This window comes from Oreochromis niloticus, linkage group LG4, assembly GCF_001858045.2.
Source record: "Oreochromis niloticus isolate F11D_XX linkage group LG4, O_niloticus_UMD_NMBU, whole genome shotgun sequence".
Classification (NCBI taxonomy): domain Eukaryota; kingdom Metazoa; phylum Chordata; class Actinopteri; order Cichliformes; family Cichlidae; genus Oreochromis; species Oreochromis niloticus.
The window spans coordinates 33106220-33127717 of record NC_031969.2 but is presented as its reverse complement, the minus strand read 5'-3'; the positions used below and the strand labels follow the sequence as shown (position 1 = coordinate 33127717).

Here is a 21498-nt window from a genome sequence, read left to right as displayed (position 1 = left end):
TTAACCTCATATAATCTACCGTGAGAACTTGCCTGGCTTTGGTTCCCGTTCCTCTGGTGCTGCGGTGGACGACTAGTTTCCTACTGGCTTGGGTTTTGGGTGACAAGATTTATCCTAATTACCCTGTTGGATCTGTTCCCACCATATCTATCCCGATTACCAGGTAAAACACACCTCCCGGACTTTCTGACCTAGGGAGAGCATTCCAGGGACCAGGGAAAGGGTGATGGGGTTCTGAGAAGTGGAAAAATCCCTCTGTATTGCTATCCCTTTTAACCCTTCAGGCACTTGCGGCTGCCACCCCACTCCGGTCCATCCTACCACATTCCCCAACCAGGAATACACCACTGCCCTGCAGTATAAGACCCCAGGACAGCGTGACTTCCCCGACTGGAGTGAGGGCTCCTCCCCGCGTGCATATGTCAGGGTGACTACAAATCACACATCATATCCCTCCAGCTGCTATTTACCCCTTCGCAATCTATCACTCACATAAGTCAAACGTATACGCACTTGTGGACCCTTTAACGTAGTCCAACTCTAGCCCCTTATATCTGCTGAGACACCCATCCTTTATACCCGCAATTTCACGCTTTGTTCTCACCCTTGGCCCCGTTTCGGTGAACGATCCCTCTTGTGGTGCTGGAGTGGGCTGGCCTCCGGGTCCGGACAGTTCGCTTGGGTTTTTCTGCAAAGTATAACGAGCAAACATACGGCCATAATTAATATCATCACAGACATCAAACTCACAATAACAAGTAATATTTAATTTGTGCCCTCTCTTCATGAGGGTCTAATTCACGGCGTGGCATTTTTCAGCGTGTATTTAATGATTAAAAAATAAAAAGAATGCAAAGCGTGGTTTCCTGTGTCTCTTTGCTGCTTGCTTTTTCTCTTTTCAGCTACCCTTCTCCCCCACTCAGTTCGTGGTTGCTCCTTTCTGCAGCGCGGCGACCTCCTCCTCAGCGGTTCTTCTTGCTTCGGCCTTTCGGGTAGACTACCGATCGGCCCGTTGCACGGGGGAGAGGATTTATTTTGCCTCTTAGATTGTTGCCCCCCGTGTCCGGTGGAGCCGGGTCCTCGTCCACTAGGCTCTCGTCTGCTGCCGCACACTGCGTCCAATGGAACCAGGTGTCACCTTTCCCTTTCAGCTGGACCGCTGTAGCCGTCCGAGCTGTCACCTCGTATGGACCTGTCCACCTAGGTTCCTTCCACTTGCGTTTGATGACCTTTAGCCACACCGCCTTGGCGTCAGGGACCTCTCCTTTCTCTGGGTTCTCACACGTCACCTGTTTTGTGAAACTGGACACAAGGGCTTTCAACTCGTTAAAATATCAGCATGAGACCTGTTCCTTTCTGGGGCTGCTCCGCCGAGACCACTGTCCAAGGGGCTGGAAACTGACTCCCGGTCAGCAGCTCGTATGGGGTAAAGCCTGTTGACTGATTCACAGAACATCGTATGGTCATCAAAGCAATGGGGAGTGCAGCTACCCAACTTAACCCTGTTTGTGCGCATATTTTAGCCATCTTATTTTTAAGTTCAGATTCATTCTTTCTACTTTTCCCTGAGACTGGGGATGATACACTGTCCCAAATTTATGCTGCACTCCCAACATTCTCTCTACTTCTTGCAGATCCTGGTTTTTAAAGTGTGTGCCATTATCTGATCTAATCCTTCGGGGAAACCCATGTCGCGGAATGTAATGGTTAATCAAACACTTTATTACACTCTTTGCGTCTTCCTTCCGGGTTGGCCAAGCCTCGGGCCAGCCGGTCAAGGCATCAACACACACCAACAAATACCTCACACCACCGGGCCTGTCTCAATCATGTCAGTGAAATCAATAACAATCTCCTCTCCTGGTCTCTCAGGGATCAAAAACTTACCCGGCTCTGGTTTCACTGCTGGTTTGGGATTGTGTGCTCCACAGATTAGACATGTTCTGGCCTTCTCCTGTACCATGTTCCTTAATTCCGGGTGCCACCATCGACACAAGTTTTTCTCCATTTGTTTATACCCACGTGGCCCAGTCCGTGAGCTTCACTTACCTTCTGCTTTGCCATTTTGGTCGTCAAAACTGGACGCCCGTCCGGGCTCCTCCACAAACCTTCCTCCTGCCAGGCTCCTCTAGCCTGCCACACCCCTTTTCCTCTGGGGATGCTTCCTTCTGAGCCTGTCTGACCTCCTCCAAGGTGTTGGTGCTCCCCTCCTCTTCTGCCGTTACCTGCACCATTTGTCTCTGTCCTTTGTAGCCTGCGGCCTTTTTTGCAGCTTCATCCGCTGTCCGGTTTCCTCTTGCCACCGGATTATCTCCCTGTGAATGTCCTTTGCATTTTACAATACTCACCTCATCTGGATCCTCTAGGGCCTTCTCCAGTTCCTCCATTTCCTTCTTGTGACAGATCGGTGCGTTGGTTGCAGTTCTGTATCCAGCTCTCTTCCACTGAGCCAGCTCCACCTGTGCGGCTCCAAACGCATATGCTGAGTCAGTATAAATGTTCACTTTCAGGTTCTTGGCCAACCGCAGCGCTCGGATCAGGGCTATCACTTCAGCTCTCTGGGCTGACTGCTGTCCCTCAATCCTTCCTGCCTCTATTACCTGGTACTCCTGTCCTACTCTGCGAACTACAGCATACCCTGCTTTAAGTCCTTCCTCATCTCTGTGGCAGCACCCATCTGTGAACCACTCCTCTGCTCCTGCTATGGGTTCCGCTTTTAGATCCTCTCTCACTTTCTCTTCAACCTGGGCTCTCTTCACGCAATCATGTGGTTCCCCTGACCCCATTAAATCTGCCATGTTAATCCCTTCATGTGTGAATGTCAGGTTAGGTGCATCTAGAACTTTGCTCAACCTCTGTTGTTTCAGTGGGGTCATTGTGAACGCCTGTGAGTTCACATAAGCCACTACACTGTGTGTGGTGAGCACTTTCAGTGGGTGTTCCCTTACTATGTGTGCTGTTTTCTGAATGATTTTTGCGACCCCTGCTGCATGTCGTGTGCATGTTGGGTGTCTTGCTTCTATTGGGCCCAGTTTTATGCTGACATTCATGAGCACATCTCTACTCCCCCCTTTTTTCTGAAACAATACACCATTTACAATGTCATTTGTTTCAGAAACATCCAGGTACAATGGTTCATCGTAATTTGGCGTGGCCAAGTCAGTGGCCCTCGACAAATCCTGCTTCAATGAAATGAACGCGGACTCTGTGGCCGGCGTCCAAGACAACTCAGCCCTCAGGTTTCGAGCGCCGACTTTCTTAATCAGGTCCCTTAAAGGGGCGGTTTTACCTGCGTAGTTCGGAATGAACTGTCTGCTGTAACCTGTCAAACCTAGAAAAGAAAGCAATTCTTTCACAGTTCGTGGTTTGGGATGTGTGAGAATTTGGTCTCTGTGTGTGTTCATTAACCCCACGGATTTGTGTGCAATCACCCAGCCCAGAAAAGTTACCTCCGGTCGGACCAGCTGCAGTTTTTCTTTACTGACCTTGAAGCCGCATTCTGCCAGTCGATTCAACACTGCGAGCGAGGCTGCCGTACACGCCGCCACGGAAGGAGCTGCAATTAGCAGGTCATCAACATACTGGATTAGTGTGCAGCCCTCAGGCAGTTGACATGGTGACAGGGCTTCTTTCAGCACCTGATTGAAAATGCCTGGGGACAGTGCAAAGCCCTGTGGCAACCTTGTGTATCTGAACTGTCTGCCTCTGTATGTAAATGAAAAAATGTCTCTGAGTGACTCGTGCAGTGGAAGACAAAAGAAGGCATTAGCCAAATCAATGCACGTGAACCATTTCTGGTCCCATGTAATTGCAGTAAGAGCTGTGTATGGGTTAGGCACAGGAACAGTTTCAGTGCGTAGTATGGCATTAATAGCTCTCAAATCATGTGCCATTCTGTATTTCCCCGTGCCCTGTTTTTCAACTGGTAAAATAGGTGTGTTCCAGTATGAGTGTGATGGTTCTAACACCCCTACCTGCAACAACCCTTCAATGGTTTCTGCAATACCTGCATCAGCCTCTGGTTTGTGCCTGTACTGTGGTTTATTGATGGGTGCATCCGACTTCAGCTCGAAAAGAACAGGTGAACAGGAAGCTAAACCCACATCAGTTGGCCCTCTGGACCACAATGTGTCCGGCAGTTTGGGGAGTTCAGCCACCGCGTCTGGATGATCTGTTTTCTCTCTGCCATGTGTTCTGGAAATTTCTTTGTGTTCTAAAATCACAGCATCGTTAGACCAACAAAGTATACGATAGATTTTACATTTAGGAGCATACCAAACATTTGGAATTTGCGTACCTTGCCACCAAGAGTTGTCCAGCGCCCGCTTGACCATTGGCCCTAGTTCTCGTGCCTCATGACCAACATGGACCGCCAAAGTAATGTGAGGGGCTGAATCCTCTCCCACATTGTACCAGGGCAATTGTTCATCCGTTAATTTGACAGCCGCGGCGACACCTTCTGGTCCAATGTAAATATTGTGTGTTTTTACATTCCAAGTTTCTCCCTCTAGATCACTCTCAAATTGTTCCCTATAGGTGTCGTCTTCTTCCTTATCATAAAAAAGGGTGATGTGGTAAGGATCTCTAGGCTCAGAGTAGACGGCCAAGCTCATTATCCAGGGTCTCCATTGCTGGTATGTTCTCAGAATGCCTTCCTCCACCAGCCGTCCCCAGTATATTTCTGCTGTGGACTGCTCAGAGTCTCTGACCAGATATTGAGTCTTTGAAGGCGATCCCAGGCACGGGAATTCTTTTCCTCCTGGCAGAGAGACCGTCAGGCCATCTGCCGAACACATAATAGTTGCTCCCAGTTTCACAAGCAGATCCCTGCCCATGAGATTTACAGGCACCTGTGGTGACACCACATATCGGTGTTTCAAAGTCTGTTTTCCCAGCTGCGTCAAAGCTGGATCAGTCAGTGGCAGAGTCATCGGAGTCCCGGAGAAACCCACAACACTGACTGTGCTATTTGAAAGCGTTGCACAATTAGGTGTGTCTCTCAATGTGGAATAAGTTGCTCCAGTGTCCACCAGGAAGGGTAGTTCTGTACCTTCCACGGTCATCGACAGCATGGGTTCTGCCGCACCCACACTGTTCGGTCTCTCCGGGCGGCGTCAGTATTGCTCCCCGTCCCAGCCCCAGTCAGCGACTGGATACTGGGCGACAGGCGCTGCACTGGGATTCGGAGCTTGGTGTGCTCCTCTGTACGCAGCTCCTCCTCTGATGTTTCCACGTGCCTGGCGTGAGTAGCCCCGCCTCGGGTAGTTATTGGGACCCTCTGGGCAATTACGAGCCCAGTGCCCCTCTGCTCCACAGATAAAGCAGCTGCCCCAGCTGGCATAGTTGTGTGGAGACCCCGTACTCTGAGCTCTTAATCCACTCCTCCCGGATCCACCACGCCCCCTTTGCGAACCACCGGTCCCCCAATTCCCAGCGGGTCTACGTTGCCCTGGTGCATTGACGGGCCAGCGGTCATCAGGGTAGAGATTCGGATCCAAATCCGGCCAGTCAGGCACCGGATCAGCCCCGGGCCTTGCCACCATTACCGTTTTGCTTGGTTCTTTCAGCTCCTTTTTCTTATTGTTAAATTTGTCGCGAGCCTCCCCCAACTGCAACTTAACAAGCAGAGCCTGGGCTTCCTCGAGCTCTTTCTTTTGTTTATTCACCAGATCCTGTTCCTGCTGGAGGCGATGCACCACGTGCCTCTCCCACTGCGCAGAGTCTGCTACTGCAAAGTCTGGATTCTTCTCTAAGTCTGCTGTGACCTGTTTTGGCAGTCCTGCTAGAACGGCGGAACGGAACCACGCCCGACTTTCGCCCTCCTTACCTGGATGAATGCCTGTCTCAATCAACCACTGCTTCTTAGCTTTAGCTAAGAACTCCCCTGGTGTGTCTTTAGGGTCCCAAATTATCTTAGGTATCGTGCCGGTGTTGCGTGTTGGATACTTTTCACAAACAGCATCAAACAGGGCACTTTGGACCTCAGAAAGAGGGAGGTCATTAGCATACGTAGTGGTGCGTGCTAGCCCCTCTACATCAGCTAATCCTCCGCCCAGCAGGCAGCGTCCAGCGACACCGCGAAAATCACCGAGAGCAAGCTCTTCTGCTTCGGTCAGTGTGGTCAGTTTCCTCAGCCAACTAGCCCCTCCTTCTGTAATGGGCGGAAGTTGTTTAACCAATGCTTCCAAATCTCTGATTTTATATGCTCTATACACTGGTTCACCACATGGACCAGACATCAGAGGCATATTCAGTTGTCCCTCCTGTACTCCTCTATCAAAAATTACTCTTCTATTTTTCTTCACCTGTGTCTTTCCCTTTGACGGCCCAAACATTGATCTTCTCCGACCTGGAGTGGCCTGCTTCTGTTTTCCGCCTTCATCCTTTTTTACTTCGCGGTTTCTCAGCCTTATGCTTGGACCTGGGTCTGACTCAACTTCTCCCTCTTCGGCCACTTCCTCTTCATCGCCATCCTCCTCTTCATCACTCCAGGAGACCTCGTCCTCTATTTTATCCTTTGACCTCCCCTTAAGTATTGCCCGCCTCACCATTTCCAATGTGCTGAACACCTTCAGCAATGCCTCAGGCTCCTCATACATAGGACCATGCACTTCTCCTTCCCAGTGTTCCCGATCGGGCGTTTTTTCTGCTCCACCCGATCTCCTCATCTGGGCCTGTCCTTCCTTCTGCGGACCTGGCGATCCCTTGTGCTTGGGCCGGGCTCCCAGCTCCGTCGTGGGCCGCCCCTCCTCTCGGGTGTGCATCCCCTCCTCCTGTCTGTCCTGTCTTGGCTGTTCCAGCAGGTGTTCCTCGGATGGCGTCAGCTTATCACTCCTGATCCCCCTTTGTGGCGAGGTTGGGCCTTCATCTGCAGCTGAGGCCTCCAGTCTCCCACCTTCACTAAAGGGCTGACGCCCCCCTGCTCTTACTTCTTCCTCTTGTCTCCCTATGTGTCCACCAGTGTATCCAACATTCACCACTCCTCCCAGGACTGTTCCTGTTTGTCCTTCAGGGCCACGCACCTGTCCTCCATCCAAAGTCATCACCGGCATGACATAGGGTGGGGGTGGGGCACTTGGCATTAAAGTAGCCCATGGGTATATTTTGGGTGTTGAGGGTCTAGCAGTTTCCTCTGTTTTTGTGGTCAAGTTCCTCATTTGCTCCTCCAACTTCTTATTTTCCTCTTTCAGTTGTTTTACTGAGGCCATTATACTCACCATATCCCCTGCTCTGGCCGTGTCATCCTCCTTCATCCAAGATTTTGCGGCATTCCACAAAAACAACCACTTAGAGCACTTGTCATGCACTTCTCTGAGGTCCTTCATTTCTGCCTTGGTCTTTCTATTCACTGAGCGACCCGCAGACTCCTCTTCCAGTTGCTTCAGTTGTCCTTCACATCTTTTCCCTTCAGCTTGAAACACCAAGCTCAGAGCTATTTCATCACTCAATTTCTTTTGTTGAGATGTGATGAGCTTACTTACCTCAAGCTCCATAACCTGACATTCTTTTTCAGCCGCTTTTAATGTTCCAGCATTAGCCAGTCGAACAGCTTTCTTCAGCTGTTCAAGCTGAGCCTTCAAGGGCTTATACCCTTTTATTTCACCAGAGGTCGCCCTGTCACCCATTCTGCCACACACTCACTTACCTCCTCCTGTGACGTTTCTGGCTCCTCCTCCTGAGTTACTCTGTTGTACTTCGCTTTCGGTTTCCACAACCCGTCTCACCACTCTGACAGCCGCTTCCTCGTCTCCTCCTGCTTGGCGACACACAGAGTTTAACCCAACTCATCATAAGCCATCCGTGACTTGACCACCCGTTCATCACAACACACTTCATTTGTTCTGACCCGGGTTCCACCTTAACACACCCTCATCCAAGCATGTCAAACTCGGAACCCGTCTCTGCCGCTTCCACCAGGGAGACAAGAAACTCCGCCGCGTTAGATGGCACCCACCCCGGGTTATTTTCATTGTCCGCCAATTCCATTAATCCCGTAAACAATAGCAAACATTTATTTACATACTCATCCAAATCATCTAACTCAACTGTTGCGGATATGGACACTTCATACGGGGCATTCTCCGTTTCTCCATGGCAAACACAGTTAACTTCAAACACACCTTCCACAAGGAAAATATCCACTTTACAGAACCCCTCCAACAGCATTTTGGTTATTTTCCAGCTGATTGTTCCCTATGTAAACCTCAAGTCCAGATTAACACTCTTCAATTTTAAACCTTGTTATTTCAACCAACCAACCCGTTTTTTGTTTTTTGTTTTTGTTTTTTTGTTTTGTTTTTTGCTTTACTGGTAAATTAACACCAACTCCCCTCTATTGTATAATTCTTCTACTCCTAATAAGTCCACTTTATTGCGTGCTCATTTCACTATGATCTTTTAACACTCAATCCTGTAATTTTATATCTGTTAATCTGTCACGCTTATTAGTGGCTCATGATTGCTTAAGGCTTATGTCTGAACTTGACCACCGAGCCGGAGTATCATTCGATCCTAACAGGATGACCACTCCATTTTCTCTGCGTCAAGACAGCTCATTCGTCTTTAACAATTCTCTACTGATATGTCAGCATGCTACAGCTCGACATTATTATATGGCCATGTGCTTAACCAACTCAAATCATCCGATTAAATTTTGTATACTTTATCTTATCTCCACAATTTAATCTCAAAAGGTCATCAAAATTTTTTTTTTTAATCAGTCCTATCACCACAGCATAGGCCGCAGTGAGTTATACCTAAATGCACCATGTGTTATTATGCACAGTAAAATTTGACTGGGTTTCTCAGAGGTACTTATTTGTTTATTTAAGCCTCAGGTAAAAAACACAAGAAAACTCAAACGTCAATATCACCAGTTATGTATTGCCTAAATTAAAACAGCTTTAACTTCAAAACATCCAGCTTTGCATCACACCAACAATATTCCAAACCCAGCTCATCAATTACATCATTGCAGCAATGAAACAAAGCCCCATGTATATCCCCATAACAAACAAAGCAACGTAATATTTACAGTCAGTTAACAATATGTGTAAATCATGCTTATGACCTCAAAAACACTTTAAACCAAAGCAGGGATCCTTGTGCGTTTCACAGCAGCCAGCTCATTTGCATATACTCATACTTTCACCGTCCGTTACCCGGTCCAGTGGTACTCTATGTCAAAGGGACTAAAGGCGCGTTCGCAGAACGATAAAAACACACTGGCAGCTTCACCTGGGTCTCTTTCATGTGTCTCAATGTATTTTTCCAAGCACCGGAATATCAGGAAACTACGAAACAGAAAGCTAAATAACTCTGACCGTCTTATTTCTGCAGACACTGTAAAACCATACTGGTTCTCCGGCGTTTCAGCCCAACAAATGCATCTCATATGAATAACACTCCCTGTACGTGAATATTCAATCTGACAAGATCCAGAAACAAACATCCTTTCTATCTTAAGAAAAATCAAATCACAGTTTATACATTCTATCTCAAAACTCAGCAAAACAGTCATACACTCATGTCAAAAATTAAAACTTTACTCACAAAATGGTAATAAACAAAACCAGCATCTTAAATACAAGCATTCAGCAATACGTAACAATTTCTATAAACTCCCCAAAACTCTAGGGATTTCGCAGCCATGTTCTTTATTAAACAGCTGTTAAAACCCCTTTGTGCACTCACGGTAGCAGCCGCTTCATTTACATAAACACAGATTATCTGAATATAACTCACAGACCTGCAGCATTCTCTCCCTCAGTCAAACTCATCACGCACTCACACACTTAAACGGTGACCCTTAAGCTCGGTCACTGATCACACATTCACCACAATTAATTCAACTCTATTTATCCTCTCGTAATATGCAAAACCAACCTCTTAGTTACAGGCATTTAGCAAAATTCTCAAACAATAGTTACAAAACTCGAAACCAAAAGCGATAGTCACTATGAGCGTCACCGCTCCTCATTTACATGAACACACCATCGGTGCACATCCGGCTGTGCATTGCAGAGACAGAGACTTCTCTCCCCCAAAAATCCCTTATTTTATATTACATAGACGTCTTTTTAATTACAACTGCACAGACTTTTTAGGCCTCTTAAATCCTACGAAGTTTCGACAAATTTAACCATAACGGTCCGACCGATAAAGTCCCTGACTTTTTTGCGACCAATTTTAGCCAGTATTCCGTCCCTGACGGTGGCCCGATTGCTAATACCCTGACCAAATTTATCGTAGCCAAAAAAGCGCAAAAATAGGAGACTCTAACTCCTAGCAATTTTGGAGATTCCCCAGTTTTCCCCGGCTTGTCGTACCGTACTATCCCTACTCTTCCGGGTAGGTCAAGGATAAACGTCTTTATCCAGGAGGGAGCGTTACCTCCGAGAAAATGCGCTTCTTAACAGACGCCGCTGTCGTTCTAGAAAAATTTATAATAATTTGAAACAACAATCTACACCCGAAGCAGGATTAAGATTGAGGCAGATCTCCCGTTGTGGACATAAGGGACTTGAACCCACGAACTGACCATCACACGTAGACCAAATGACCAACGGGGCTTCACCCCACACAATAACCACATTCCCTACCACACTAAATTAGCAGCTCCAACCGCTTTTAATTCTCTCAGTACTGTACTTTATTACTTTCATTATCCTTATTTCAACCAGTATACTCATGAGATTACAATCAGAATCAAATCAAAACAGACATTCATCAGTAACTTTCAGTGAGTAGACTTTCTAATTTTGTCGTATTCAATTTGACACTTTTTGGAAATTCACTTCAACAGGTAGTGTCTTACCTTTTTTTTAATTCGCCGGCGAATGTCCCCTCACTTCCACCACTGATTTCCGTCTGTCCGCCTGACCACCTCGGACCCTGTCCAGCGCCTCCCTGGTCTTCTCCTTCTCCAACCACCGGAACGAGCCCCCAAATGTTAAGGTTCAAAAGTTGGAGAAAAGGAGTACGGAGGGCTCACAAGCAAATAATAACTCTGGTCCAGAAGATGTGATCAAAGCAAAGATTTATTGATTACACGCGTGGAGTCCGAAGCTGGGCAAAGTCAGCAATCGAACTGAACTTACAATAATTAGACAAAGGTTTTATATGGGTACAACAACAAAGCCCCCTCTTTTGCAAAAACAGACAAAATACAGCTTACGTCAATCTAAACCACAAAATGTTCCTGCTAACTTTAACATAGTTTTAAAGAGCATTACGTCTCCTCTCCATCCCGGTGTCGCACCATGAGCGCCTCCTTATCTCCCCGAACATCAGGTGCACTTCCTGTAAGCATCTGACAATATGCCGGCACAATTTGCAATTGCAGCAAAAACACATCTTCACTTCTTACCTACCAAAATAGATCTATTATGGTGTGTGTGTGTGTGTGTGTGAGTGTGTGTGTGTATGTGGGTGCCTGCTGTGTAGGCTATGTATGTGTCATGACCTCGTCTGCACCCCAGCTCACCTCACACCTCTCGTCTTAGCCAGACATAAGGCCTGTGCACATACACAGCTGAACTCTGTGTGATTTCTAGGCTAAATGTCACACTCAAATGATGATACTCAAACCATGAAGGAAACTTACTCAAACTGAACATAAATGAAACTTAAGACTTACTCAAAAGGATATAAGGTGTAAATGATAAAAACTTAAATCTTAACTCTAAAGGATATAAGTAATAAAAGATAAAAAATCACTCCAGGCGTATGTCATGTAAGCAGGTGTGTTGCCATTCCTTTCAGAGCTCCTGTCCTCCTCACCGTGTATTGGCTGATCCTTAACGCCTGCCAAGAGTTTCTGACCTTCACTTGACCAGGAGCCACAGCTCTTTAATAAGCTCAAATGCAATCATGTGTAAAAGATTAAAATCATTTTCATAACAAAAGTTCTCTCTTCTCAGATCTACCAATATGTTTGCTCGTCTCTACTACAGTTCAATCATTGAAAATTACACTGATCAGCATACTTTGTGGAAATTACAGATTACATAATGGCAGAAGCATTTTTCAGACCCCTCACATGATGGTAAATGGCCTGCATTTGTATAGCGCTTTTCTAGTCCATAGGACCCCAAAGCGCTTTACACTACATTCAGTCATTCACCCAGTCACACACACATTCACACACTGGCGATAGCAAGCTACATTGTAGCCACAGCTGCCCTGGGGCGCACTGACAGAGGCGAGGCTGCCGGACACAGGCGCCACCGGGCCCTCTGACCACCACCAGTAGGCAAACATGGGGTTAGTATCTCTCCCAAGGATATTTGGCATGCAGCCAGGATGCAGCCTGGGATCGAACCACCGACCTTCTGATTAGTGGCTGACCTGCTCTGCCACCTGAGCTACAGCCACCCATGATAACTCACTCCACAGTCAAACACAACTCTGAGTTTCTTCTTGGTCGGATGGTAAACACCATGGTGTGGTATATACCACAGCTTGCCATCATTGCGATCGATCTCCTCTTCCGGGACCTTTTCAGCATAACCTTTAGCCAGGAGCTCATTCATGAAGACTTTGTACTCAGTATGAAACACTGCGTCTCTCTCAAATCTCCTTTTTAGCAAGCGCAGACGTTGTTGAACAACTTTCTTATTGTTTGGCATACTGATACTGGCATTCCGAAAAGGTAATGCTATCTGGATATGACCACCCACATATTGGCAGAGTTAGTCACTATTTCCAGAAATCTCTGATCCTCTCTGGACAATCCAACCTGCTCATCAACTTTGCTCTCAGGAAAGTCAATTTTGAACTGTTGCTGCCAAAGCTCCTCCAGGGTGACAACAGAAATTCTGTTGACTGTAACTTGTGGATGCTTCTGATCACCTGTAGCTTCACAGTTTCCTGAAAGTCGCCCACTGATGGTCCAGCCAAGCCTTGTCCTTATGGCATACGGTCCTCCATCAACACTACACACCACTTCCAGAGGTTCCAAGGCTTTAGGAATGTTTGTTCCAATCAGAAGTTTGATTCCTGCATTTATTTGAGGCAAGGTTATGTGTTTTAAATGTGAGCATCCTTCAATATCTCCTGGTGTTGTAATATTTCCTTTATGTACAGGCATGGACTCCTGTGTGTACACTTTTGGCAGCTCCAGAAATTCGTCACCACAAAGAGCGGGAACCTCCAGTCCTGATAAAGTGTTGCTGCTCACAATTCTTTCTTGACCCATGGTTCTGAGGAGGATGTTTCCTTTCCATCCCTCAAGTTGTAGTCTGCGCATCAGACTCTCAGTGCAGAAAACTGCTGTGCTCCCTTGGTCCAAAAAAGCATATGTTGTAATAATGTTGCTTCCTTTCTTTGACTTTACTTGGACAGGCACAATGGGCAGTTTACAGTCCTGATCTCCAGCCCCTGTAAGACCATTTGACACCAATGTGCTCACATGCGGCTGCATGTTCCTGTCGGTCTTTTCAGAAGGTGTACTTTCTTTGTGCAGGATGGTGGGATGTTTCTGGCTGCATTCGGAACAGGAAATCCTCTTACGGCAATCTTTACTGATGTGTCATATACACAAGCAGCCAAAACAGATGCCATTTTCCTTTAAGAAGGTTATCTTCATCTCATGAGCCATTTTTCCCAACTGTGCACATACGTCCAACGCGTGTCTTCCTCCACAACAAATACAGACGTTCCTTCCAACCTGATTATTTTTCATTTCCGTTTCCGCAGGCTTAGGTGTACTCTCCACAACTTGCATGGTGGTGGCAAAGCTTGTTCCTTTATTTCCAGGTCGGCCTTGATACTTGGGTTTACTCATTCCTTTAGTTGGTAAAGAAAGCGGAGAATCTTGAATATTACCGAATACAGGATCAGTTAATATTCTTATTTGCTTCTCCAAATAGTCTGCGATATCCATAAATTTGGCTCTTCTCTTATGCTTTTCTTGCAGGTCACAAACATGGCTTCTCCATCTGTCCCTAAATTTATACGGAAATTTTTTAATAATGTTCACCATATTAGAAGGCATGTCCAAATCACTCAGATGCTGCACCTCCTCCATTGCATTACAGCATCCCCTGAGGAACAAACTGTATTTCTGAAGAGCTTTTACTTCCTCTGTTTTAATCGACGGCCTTGAAAGTGCTTTGTCCAGATATGCAGCAGTGACCTTCTGTTCATCGCCATAGTGCTCCTTTAACAGTGATTTTGCCTTCCGATAACCACGATCTGAGTTCATTTGTTGACAGCTTCTCACCAATTCCTTTGCATGGCCTCTTGTGTATTGTTCCAAAAAATATAAACGATCGCTGTTATTTTTTGTATTGTACTCAACTGCATTTTCAGATGCTTTAATAAATGAATAATATTGAAGTGGATCTCCATCAAAATGAGGTATTTCTCTCTTTGGTAAAGAAAAGAGGCTTTGCTGTTGGATTAAAAGTGTTGTTATTTCATTTTGTTTAGTCATTATTCCAATAACATCATTTTGTGGTTCCATTTCCACCATACCATTTGTATGTAGGGATGGTGTAGAGCACAGGTGTCGAACTCCAGGCCTCGAGGGCCGGTGTCCTGCAGGTTTTGGATGTGACCTTGATCAAACACAGCTGATTCAAATGGCTAAATTACCTCCTCAACATGTCTTGTAGTTCTCCAGAGGCCTGGTAATGAACTACTCATTTGATTCAGGTGTGTTCACCCAGGGTGTGATCTAAAACCTGCAGGACACCGGCCCTCGAGGCCTGGACTTCGACACCCCTGGTGTAGAGTATAGGGATATTTTGCTGCTATTATTTGCTGCTATTTTTATAATCATCATTACCATTCCAGTAATTATTAATATTGATATTGCATTCAGATGTTCAAACATATTGGTATCATATTAGCCTTTATTACAGGTCCAGTATGAACCACTTCAAACTGTTGAGTTGAATCTATAATCTTAAATGTTTATATGCAGACTGCATTGTGAAAGAAAAGGCCTAACGCTGAGTATACTCTGTGCCAAAATAAGACAGGAAATTACATGTTTGCAGGAAGTGAAACCGAAAGCAGAGTCTGAGTGCAAGTTATTTTGAGCAGGTTATTTTGTATTATCTTTTATGCATCTATATCTTTTGATTAAGCTTTTAGTAGAGGTTCTTGATTGAAACAGTTGTTTAATACATTTTACATATAAGTCAAGATTATTACATACTGGTTGCATAAGCGAAGAGGTGAAATAGGGTGCAATTGTGGTTAGCACCCTATTTGGTTAGCACACACACTCACATACAGGCAGGGGGTTCATTTGTAGGTGAAAGTTTAAGCATGTTTGCTATGACTGTATTTCTGTGTGTGTGTGACTGTTTGATGAAGAAGCAGGTGCAGGATGCGAGCGCTGAGGTGGCTTGCGGGAAACCACCTGGGAGAAGATGGAAGCCAGTGTCCTTTAATTGTGTCACAAGTTGTCAAATAGAACATTTGTGGTTTTGAAACTGATGCATGTGCTAATGTGGAGAGGGCGTCACTAAAACACCTCGATGCATAAAACTAATGCTGTGTTTTTGTTGAGACGAGATCTGATGCTGCTTGTACACAGTGGAATATCTCCCACGCTGCGTGTGTTTCATTAAAATCATTGTTTGACTCCACCTGGCAGGATAAATGTGTTGTTTTTAATTTCCTTGTTCTCCCTCCTTAATAAAATGAACCTTAACATTTGGGGGCTTCGTCCGGTGGTTAAGGAGGGAGAGTGTGTTTGTAGGTGTAGATGGAGTCGGACGGGCAGTCATGGTCCGGCAATCAAACTGAGTTGACAGGCGCCTTTTTAAAAGAGGTAAGCACATGCCTGTTGTTTATCCGAAGTGTGCTGAATTGGATGATAAAATTAAATGTCTACTCAGTAAAAATTGCCGGTAATTGAAGTAATGATAATGAAACGTTGAAAATGATAGTACTAGGTAAAGAGAATAAGTGTATTTAAAGCAGTTGGACTGCAGAGTGAATTTAGTATGATAGGTAATTGATGAAAGTTTGTGACAGTTAAGTCTCAATTGAATATAAAGCCGGGCTTGAACATCAATATGATTGCTTGTGTGATTTTATGGGGTGTTTTCAAATTAATTAAATTATCTTAGGACGGGACTCTGGGAGTCCTTAGAAGCGCAGAGCTCGGAGGCGAGGCTCCCTCCTGGCCGTAGGACGCTCGGCCTTGACCTCTCGGGGAAGAGGGTTAGTCCAGTTTGGCAACCTGTGGGGTACGGGGCATCCCAGAATACGCTAAGTGACCGGGTCACTTTTTACTGTCCGGGACAGTACATTGCGCTTTTTTGGCCAGCAGAAACCCGGTTTCGGGCGTGAAACTTTAACTTAAAACTTCGAGAAAGCCTTGGCTGTTAAATGCCAAAAATAGAGCTTCAGGCAAAGTTTGGGTTGGTTAACGCTTTTAAATTCAGTAAGGGCACTAGCAATCGGGCCACCGTCGGGGACGGGATAATGGCTAAATTGGTCGTAAAAAACTCTGGGAGTTTATCCACTGGGCGGTTATTATTAAATTTGTCGAAATTGTGTAGGTGGTAAAAGGCCTAAAATCTGTGCAGTTGTAATTATAAGACGTCTGCGTAATATAAAATAAGAGATCTTTGTGTGAAAGGAGTTTCTGGGTCAACAGTGCACTGCCTGCTGACTTCTATTTTTAGACGGTGTGTGTGAATGCTAATGAGGAGCGGTGACGCGCATGGAGATTGTTGCTTTCGGTTTAGAGTGTTATTGAGCTTTATAACTATTGTTTGCAAATATTGCTAAATGCCTGTGACTGAGATGCTGGTTTTGCTCATTACAATTGTATAAATAGAGTTTGAATTCATTACTGTGGATGTATAGCAATTCACTGAGTTTTGATATATATTGAGTGCATTGTACAGTACCTAAGACCACTATATATCTTTCAGTAGTAACCTATCTTGAGCCATAAATGCTGGTGTGTTTTATTTTTTCTCCAGTTTATGTGCGTGCTGTGAGAATGATTAGAGGTTTCAAGATGACTTGCTCTTTCTGATTATGGAAAGCATGTCCAAAATACTCGTATGAAAGCATATTTTGAGTGATTTTAACTGTCTGAATGCTGTCAGTATTTGATTTGAGTGACTCTGTGTGATTTGTACCAAATAATAAATAAGTAATGATAACACTAGGGAGGTTCATAGTGGAGTGAGTGAAAAAGTGCAGTGTGTGTGATGATTCCTGATGTCTGAAAGAGCTCTATTTAAAAGTCTGTGTGTGAAATGAAGGTGTATTGTTTTTAGATCAGGATTTAGTAGAATTAAAGAGGGTTTGTAGACTATAAATACAAAGAAAAAACAAAGAGTTCGATTAGTCTGCAGAAACAGGCAATATGTGTGCCTGTGGTGTGTCTGTGACAGGAAATCGTGTGTGTAACACAAAATCCATAAAAGGAGCTGACTGTGTTAAGGAAGCAGACAGAGAGACACACAGACGAGTTAAACTCTAGGTGGATGAAGCGAAAGAATGTTTTAAGAAAAGTAATGAAAATGATATTAATTGTATGCTTTAGTGTATTAATACAGGTGGATTTCTCTCAACCTGGAACCTTGAGTACAGCGACAAAAAGGATAGAGTAACAATTGGGAAAACAAGCCACTTTTTGGCTAAAATTTTATAGCTTGACCTCTCACTTTGTCCTCGACCCTGAGAAGAAGCTCAAAGGACAGTTAATCTCATGATGAAGACCGACAGAACATCGTGGACTTGAAGAACTAATAGCAGGCAAAAGACAGAGCAAATAAAATAAGACTGACTGGCGACTCCAGAAGCAGAATGAAAGAAACCACGTGATAAAACATGCATGGGGAAACTGGAGGCTGGTAAAGAACAGATGTGACATGACTGGGGGGCACTGATTCGAAGGCACTGAACGTGATATTTTGCCGGGCTGGAACCTAACTGAAAAGATCAAAACAGAGAAGAAACAGACTGTGTTTGTTGGAGCTGTGAAAATAGGCATAAGGACTGGTGGGAGGTGAAGCCAGGACAAGTTCGAGTGCGAGAATACAGGATATGATTGGTTTGAAATTGAAGCCGGAACTCATGATGGTTTCCACCAGATCACAACAAAGAGGTAAACAATAGAAAAGGTAAATATAATGAAAGAAAATAACTGACATTACCTTAAGGAATAGAAAACACACATACACAAATTGTTACATGTGAAATTATTTTTGGAAAGAATCAGAAGTGAGATAGTTTGAATTCAGGACTCAGTGAAAAGCATGAATTAAACCTGATTATAAAATACATATGCAATGAAGAAGCATGTTTACACCGAACATTAATATGAACACATAGTAAACGCAATGAAGAACACGCCTACACTATCAATGTGAATACATGAAATAAATTGGTATTTTTGACCGGAAAGAGAGGGAAATGGGTTGTTTAAGCACTAATGATAATAATGAAAATGTCTCAGTTGTGTTATTTTCAGGGGCAGAGCAGACCTGGACCAATTCTCCACATGCAGCGGTCGGAAGAAAGTTATAGGTTAATATCAGTAGAAACGCTCAGGCAAGTTTCTGGTTGAATTGTTTACAGCCATGTGTCCCTGAACGTTGCAAGCAAGCTCTGACTCCTGGCTGAAGACAAGGAATGCTGTTATTTAAGGTGGGAAATCAAAATTTTGGTTAGCAAATTTGGGAAAGACAATACTGACTTTTTAAGTGGAGAATTGTGAAAGAGTTTGAAACACTGCAGAAAGAAACATATACAAAATCACACACACAAACAGAAAATGTACTAACCTTACAAAGACAAGCTCATGAAGATTAATGCATAGACATTGATTAAATCTGGCTAAGAACACAAATATGCAATGAAGATCAGCTTGCTACTTGTATGAGTGTTAAAATGGTGTGAATGTTGAATAAAATACACTTGAGTTTGAAGTTGAGGAATAACTCAAAAGAAGCTGTATGACAAGGGAGTGAGTTAGGGAAAAGAAAAGTGATTAAAGTAGTTTTAAAAGAGTGACTTAGGAGTGCTCTCGTACTGAGTGATCAAAACCAGTGATTATTATAGAAAGAAAATGAAAATAATTCAATAATGTGTTAAGGTTTAAACAGGCATTTCTTATGACTCAGCATGCTAATTAGCTGAAAGGAGTGGTGACGAAGACGCTTCCTGTGTGTCTGTGTGGTTGAGGCCTTAAGGAAAGGAAGCAATGTAGACTGTTCAGAGGTGCAGATTTGGACAGGAAAATTTATAATTTAGTGATGATACGTTGTTGTAATGGGTTTATATGTTATGCTGAATCTAAGTATGGTAAAGTGCTTAAAGGGGGACATTGTTGTGTGCAAAACGGTGCAGCTTTTGACGAGGTTTTCAGTGTATTGAACGGGGGAAATTTAAGATTGTTTAAGATGTTTGAGGTTGTTGTTTTTCATTTTAATAGAGGGAGTTTTAATAAACATGGACATGTCTAAGGGGGCCCATTAGTTTTGTAACAGTGCACTTAGAAAAACCTGTCAGGTGATTTTGTTTTGTGTTTTGATGAGCTAATAATCAGCTCTCTTTTTCTCATTTTTGTTCTGAAGCAGGCCTGGAAGAGAGTGAACTAACAGCGCTGACAAAATTCTCGGGAAAACAAACATAAGGTGGGCTTTCCAGATTATAATTGGCTGAGGAGGAGAACTGATTGGTTGTGAGTCTCTGTTTAAAAGGATTGTAGCGATCCAATCCAGTCAAAAGCATAAAGAACTATTTTCTAAAAAACAAAATAAAACAAGTGAATGAGCTCATTTTGCTGAGAGGGGAGTATCTGTTTATTCGCGCAGGAGCCTCCACTATCAGCAATACCTGGTGTGAATGCATGTGAGTGAATGGGTGACTGGACTGACAACTGGACCAAAGTTGGGATGAATAAATGTGGACAAACAATTTGTCATGCCAGCAAGAGAAAGAGGATGTTGATTTTTGAGTTGCTGATGTTTGCTTTGAGAAAATTTCTGTTTTACTGACTGGGGTTAGATTATGGAATTACATTACAGGGAGTGCAGAATTATTAGGCAAATGAGTATTTTGTCCACATCATCCTCTTCATGCATGTTGTCTTACTCCAAGCTGTATAGGCTCGAAAGCCTACTACCAATTAAGCATATTAGGTGATGTGCATCTTTGTAATGAGAAGAGGTGTGGTCTAATGACATCAACACCCTATATCAGGTGTGCATAATTATTAGGCAACCTCCTTTCCTTTGGCAAAATGGGTCAAAAGAAGGACTTGGCAGGCTCAGAAAAGTCAAAAATAGTGAGATATCTTGCAGAGGGATGCAGCAGTCTTAAAATTGCAAAGCTTCTGAAGCGTGATCATCGAACAATCAAGCGTTTCATTCAAAATAGTCAACAGGGTCACAAGAAGCGTGTGGAAAAACCAAGGCGCAAAATAACTGCCCATGAACTGAGAAAAGTCAAGCGTGCAGCTTCCAAGATGCCACTTGCCACCAGTTTGGCCATATTTCAGAGCTGCAGCATCACTGGAGTGCCCAAAAGCACAAGGTGTGCAATACTCAGAGACATGGCCAAGGTAAGAAAGGCTGAAAGACGACCACCACTGAACAAGACACACAAGCTGAAACGTCAAGACTGGGCCAAGAAATATCTCAAGACTGATTTTTCTAAGGTGTTATGGACTGATGAAACGAGAGTGAGTCTTGATGGGCCAGATGGATGGGCCCGTGGCTGGATTGGTAAAGGGCAGAGAGCTCCAGTCCGACTCAGACGCCAGCAAGGTGGAGGTGGAGTACTGGTTTGGGCTGGTATCATCAAAGATGAGCTTGTGGGGCCTTTTCGGGTTGAGGATGGAGTCAAGCTCAACTCCCAGTCCTACTGCCAGTTTCTGGAAGACACCTTCTTCAAGCAGTGGTACAGGAAGAAGTCCTTCAAGAAAAACATGATTTTCATGCAGGACAATGCTCCATCACACGCGTCCAAGTACTCCACAGCGTGGCTGGCAAGAAAGGGTATAAAAGAAGAAAAACTAATGACATGGCCTCCTTGTTCACCTGATCTGAACCCCATTGAGAACCTGTGGTCCATCATCAAATGTGAGATTTACAAGGAGGGAAAACAGTACGCCTCTCTGAACAGTGTCTGGGAGGCTGTGGTTGCTGCTGCACGCAATGTTGATGGTGAACAGATCAAAACACTGACAGAATCCATGGATGGCAGGCTTTTGAGTGTCCTTGCAAAGAAAGGTGGCTATATTGGTCGCTGATTTGTTTTTGTTTTGTTTTTGAATGTCAGAAATGTATATTTGTGAATGTGGAGATGTTATATTGGTTTCACTGGTAAAAATAAATCATTGAAATGGGTATATATTTGTTTTTTGTTAAGTTGCCTAATAATTATGCACAGTAATAGTCACCTGCACACACAGATATCCCCCTAAAATAGCTAAAACTAAAAACAAACTAAAAACTACTTCCAAAAACATTCAGCTTTGATATTAATGAGTTTTTTAGGTTCATTGAGAAC

At 44.3% G+C, this 21498-nt stretch overlaps 1 protein-coding gene across 1 annotated transcript; it reads right to left on the bottom strand.

Annotated features, from left to right (window-relative positions):
- Positions 1 to 3147: 3147 nt before the first annotated feature.
- Positions 3148 to 5101, bottom strand: LOC109201868 (uncharacterized). Its single transcript, XM_019357588.2, has 2 exons — positions 3486 to 5101; positions 3148 to 3331 (listed from the first exon to the last, which is right to left on the bottom strand). The coding sequence occupies exons 1-2, from the start codon at positions 5070 to 5072 to the stop codon at positions 3326 to 3328; spliced, it is 1593 nt and encodes a 530-aa protein (XP_019213133.1). The 5' UTR covers positions 5073 to 5101; the 3' UTR covers positions 3148 to 3325.
- Between the last annotated feature and the right edge of the window lie 16397 nt (positions 5102 to 21498).

Coding starts and splice junctions, on each gene's coding strand:
- LOC109201868 (XM_019357588.2), bottom strand. CDS start 5,072: ATGCTGTCGATGACCGTGGAAGGTACAGAACTACCCTTCCTGGTGGAC.